Raw genomic sequence first — 5,029 nt, 5'->3', positions numbered from 1 at the left:
TTTAAAACAACTCTTCCATTAATTTGTGTGGACTTTAATGGGAGTGACCCAAATATTTGATATTCCTTCCATCATTATCCTATGTAGATGGGGGAGCAGAAAAAGACAAAACAAAAACTAGTGTCTAGAATAGCAGTTCTTTTTTTTTTTTTTTTTTTAAGTATATACTGGTATTCTTCCAAGTATTGTTTTATGCAATTTTTATTATGCCTTAAGAAGAAAATTCAAAACATGCATTTTTTTCAAGAACCATAGACAGAAGAACCTCTCATATTAGTATTCTTCAGAGCTCCTTTTTTATTTACCCAATTAGATATTTTAGTGTGATGGGGAAATACCCTGAAGACTTTTCTTGTTATGTCAAAAAGGCTAAAAACTCTTTATGACTAAATCATTCTTTCCCTTGTTATCCTCATCTCAAGGGATGTAATCCTTGAAGAATTCCGCCTTGTAAATTTGAAACTTGCTTAACGCTAATGAGGAACAAGTCTCAAAACAAACAAAAGCAGGAACTCTCTACCAGTAATCATGTCTAGGATGACTATTTCAACAGCATTAACTTGGCAACATAAAGTACCCTTTTTTTTTTCTTTTATGTGGAAGATTCAATTTTAATAATCTGGCACATCAGATAGAGTATGCTGCCAATTCCTTGGAATAAGTGTAGTTTCAACCTTAAAAATATTGCAGAGATTATTCATCTACACCTTTAAGCAAGGCTATCTGTCACTGAGTGCCTTTTTTTCTCTTGCCACGGTAATTGGAAGGACAACTAATCAGATTAAAGAGAAAATGGTACATTGATTCAAACCAAGTATTTTTGTGAAAGGCTTTTTACATAACTAACTTTTAAACACTAAACGTTTCCTAATTTTACAATTGTGTAAGGATAAACCAAATGTGAGGGAGTAGTATGTTACCATCGAAGGAACACTAGCATTTTAGACAAGTTGCCATTTAGAGGACAACTATCCCTCCTTGGTTTCTGTGTATCTGATACTGTGCATAGGTCCTGGTATACCATGGGTGAGCAAGACAAGCATGTTCCTTGCCCGTATGTAGCTTATGGTAAATGTGTAGCCTTCACCAAGTCACTTAAGTTCAATGATGTGTGTTTCTTATTCTATAAAGAGGCACCTGAAGGTATAGAAGTGAATAAAACAGACATGGAGGTGAGGAATGTGACAATAGGTAACAGTTTTAAGTATGTTGGTCTGAGAAGGCCTCATTGAGGAAGTGACATTTGGAGAGAGGAATGATGTGCATATTTGGGGAAAGAAAATTCAGGTAGAGGAATCAGCAAATACAAAGGCTCTGAGGTGGGAGAGGGCTTTCGTGTTCAAGCCAATAGCAAAGAGGCCAGCATGGCAGAAGAGGCAGAAAGTGGGAGAGTTATAGCAGATGGGGACAGAAAGAGAACTTGGGATCAAACCCTGTAAATTCTTTCTTGGCCATCTATAAGAACATTGGCTTTTATTCAAATTAGAAGGTTTTGAACAAAAGAGTTACCTGGTTATGTTTCAAAATGATCACAGTGGTATATTGAGAATAGACTGAAAAGAAGAGATTATGTGGTTTTCCTTTTTGCTCTCTACTCTATTCTTAAGAAATCTGTTTTCTGCCTAATCATATTTCTCCAAAAAATGATAAGCTATCGCATATTTTCTTTAAGTAACAAATGTTGACCTAAGCCACATAAGCTCATGTTAACTTTAAAAATATCCAGGAGAATTTCAGTAAGTGTATTAAATGATGGATTGGTATGTGGTCAATATTTGCTATTCTCTAGATAATCTCTTTAAATTTATTTGTATTTTTAGCCTTGGGGCTCTATTTTACGGAATTGGAATTTCTTAGCTGTAACACATCCGGGTTACATGGCATTTCTCACTTATGATGAAGTTAAAGCACGACTACAGAAGTACAGCACCAAACCTGGAAGGTAAGACTTTTTAGCAGTAATATTATGTGATATAGCTAAAGATGAAAAATCCTTTGTGGTTCATTCCGAAGTATATCAACAACACCCATTGGGGGTTTCTGGGGGGTGGTGTAGAAAAGCAAATAGACTGAAAGTCTGCTTCTTAATTGAACCCTTTAAATTAACACATTGTGCATGCTCTGAAACTTAGTGTTCATAGAGTAATACTTCATTTTTATTTGATTTGTGTGCGTATGGTATTTGTCCTTTAACAAAGTCTTCTCAAGTACAGGGGCTAATGGTGTTGTGCTTTACTGGGGATCAACCCACAAAGCACTACTTACCTCGTGGTTACATTTGAGAATCTAGGTGAAATATCCATCAAATGACTTTTAGTGCTAAAGAGTGGTCTTGAACCCTAAACTAACCTGTCAGCATGACACTGATTCATTTGATTATGGTAAGCGTGCCATTTAAGAAAGCAAGGTGCTAAACATGAATCAGATATTCACTTCATGAGTTTGGGGATGGGTAGCTACCAGCAAAAAGGTCAGCAGCAAATGATGAGAAGATGTGTAAATGAAATGAAATAGGAAAAAGGTGCATTAAGAAGAAGAATTTGTTCTAAAAAGCCACAATGTGGCTCTCATCACATTGTTAGCATTAGTATCTCTTATCTACATGAGTTGTTTGAACTTCCTCTGTAATAATCAGTTTTAGAAATGCCATCCTAAAACAATGTTTAGGGCAACAGAAAAGGATGTTCCATTAAAAACTGAGCAATTTCACAAGTATACATTTCAGTATTTACCAGATTCTTGGCATGTGAATAAATATGGAATTACTTCTAAAACTACTTACGATGCAGACTTGTAATAATTTTCTTCATTTTAGTATACTCTGTAAGTTCTGCCAAAATCAGTAGTATACAGAGATCTTGAAGATTTTAATATAACATTCAACTCTATTTGAAAGAATTTTATCATATTAATTTCTTAATGTAACAGTTTAATAATGGTCTTCTGAATTATAATTTATAGTGAATGTCTATTTTTTTGATACTTTTTATAACATTACAGCCATAAGTCTGTGTGGAGTTATTTTACCTGATTCTGATAGAGGATGCCAATAATTGACAGGTCTGTATCCTATTTTCAGACTCTAGGGGAATATGTGTTTAGACTTCCTTGAAAAGTCCTTTCCAAAGTTTCCATCAGCATAAAGTTCTTCATATTTAAAAATCACAACTCCTTTTTCTCTTTAAAGACCCAAGTTTTTTTAAAGATGAAATCACATTTCACTGCCAAATATATAAGCTAATGATATCCAATAACTATATAGCCATTATATATGCTAAATTGAATTTTGTAAAATTACTTTTATACTACATTCATCAGTAACTAAAGTGTATTAAAAGATGTTTGTTTATTTCTGCCACATACAAATAGCAGCTAGTGTGGTAAAATATAGCCAACAAATTTACGTTGACTTACTTTTCATCACCTGCTTATTGAGTTACAAAATCAGATGTGGATATCATGATGGCAAGATTGGGTATAATACAATTAAAGAGAAATAATCTAAAATGAGATGAGTAGATAATGAAATATAATGATGATTTTCAAGCCAAGTCAATATCTCCTTTTGTTGGATATTAATTTTAAGGGACTTTTTCTTTCATTTGACTTATATTTTTGAACTGTCTTGGCTTCTCATTGCAAGATATTGAATTTGACATGGGTAGATGGCAGCCATGAACTTATCTAATTTGGTTTCTAATTAATATAGTCCAGTTCTTTTGAGCTTTTATTTAAAGAATGCTTGGAAGAAAAATTATAATATTAAGCAAATTATTTAACAAGTAAAAATGCTTAACTTTAATGTTTAAATTACGAAGTGTTATATAGAATTCTACAGGAGAAACTGGCTCAATTTCTGCCTTAGGTGGACAAATTAAATTTTTAGTTATTTGTTTTGTTTTTACTTACTAAAAATGACTTATGTCGTTACTGTTTCTACCACCAGCACTTCTGTACACAACACCCTTGACAGTGATGGTAATAAATCACTTGATAGTTTGTAACTTCATTTATTTTCTCATATTACTCTGGAGATACTTAAATAAAAGGAATTATTATCAGTGTTTGTTATAAATCAATTAATGGAGAAATATAGTAATGTTAAAAATAAAAGATAGAATTTTATATCTGGAATGCTAAGTGATTCTGTTTATTCTATGGTTAAAAAAAAAAAAAAAAGCCTAACAAATCATTTAGTAGTTGGCTTACCTTTTGAATGTGATTAAGCATAATTTTCTCATGTTTTCCAGCTACATTTTCCGGTTAAGCTGCACTCGATTGGGACAGTGGGCCATTGGCTATGTGACTGGGGATGGCAACATCTTACAGACCATCCCTCACAATAAACCCTTATTTCAAGCCCTGATTGATGGCAGTAGGGAAGGATTGTAAGTATGAGAATCTGTAGTCAGGATGCTTATGATTCACAGATTTGAAAAATAGAGACTGCTTTGCAAGGGAGAGAGTGGATAATAAGGTTGATGATCTGGCTGTTTGCTTTTTATCTCTATTTAGTCTATTAAGACTAAGATATGGATGGTTCTTAATTTTTATTGTTCATTTCTTTAAATAGTCATTTTAAGGTAACTTAGTTATTTGAATGTAGCTGGATGTTATAGCAAATACATTCTAACTTCAAATTACAAAATGAATTTATATCTTTCATAGGAAAAGAAGATGGGGCTTAAAAGTACTTTAAAGAAAGACATAAAACTGTGTATATTAAGAGAAAATTCTTTAAAAATAAAGACTTCTTTTGCCTCATGTAACCCTCAAACTGCTAGTTTTATTTTTTATTTTGACTGGTAGTGTCAGATTTTCCTTTTCTCCTTATTCTTTTCTCCCTTAACCCTTTCCCTTCCTTTTCTCTTTGTATACCCTTCTTTTATTCATACTGATAATGAATCTGTATTCCAGAAGTAATTTCTCCTCCTTTCATTTTAGATTAATGATTATTTTCCTCTCACACAAAGTTTGGACATCTTAGTAAATATATCTGGTTCTTCTTATTAATTGTAGTTATCTTTAT

The 5,029-nt window shown here is 32.7% G+C and overlaps 1 protein-coding gene across 1 annotated transcript in view; it reads left to right on the top strand.

Annotated features, from left to right (window-relative positions):
- Window positions 1-1,022: 1,022 nt before the first annotated feature.
- LOC103583432 (E3 ubiquitin-protein ligase CBL-B-like) overlaps window positions 1,023-5,029 on the top strand; it is a gene marked incomplete at its 3' end in the record, with an annotated part of 8,256 nt that continues 4,249 nt past the window's right edge. The window contains exons 1-3 of the mRNA XM_008564746.1: window positions 1,023-1,172; window positions 1,821-1,942; window positions 4,251-4,388. Of these exons, the coding sequence (XP_008562968.1) occupies window positions 1,023-1,172; window positions 1,821-1,942; window positions 4,251-4,388 (410 nt within the window). The remainder of the gene's footprint in view (window positions 1,173-1,820; window positions 1,943-4,250; window positions 4,389-5,029) is intronic.

This window comes from Galeopterus variegatus, unplaced genomic scaffold, assembly GCF_000696425.1.
Source record: "Galeopterus variegatus unplaced genomic scaffold, G_variegatus-3.0.2 Scaffold22927, whole genome shotgun sequence".
NCBI classification, from domain to species: domain Eukaryota; kingdom Metazoa; phylum Chordata; class Mammalia; order Dermoptera; family Cynocephalidae; genus Galeopterus; species Galeopterus variegatus.
This window is presented reverse-complemented; position numbering and strand designations above follow the sequence as displayed.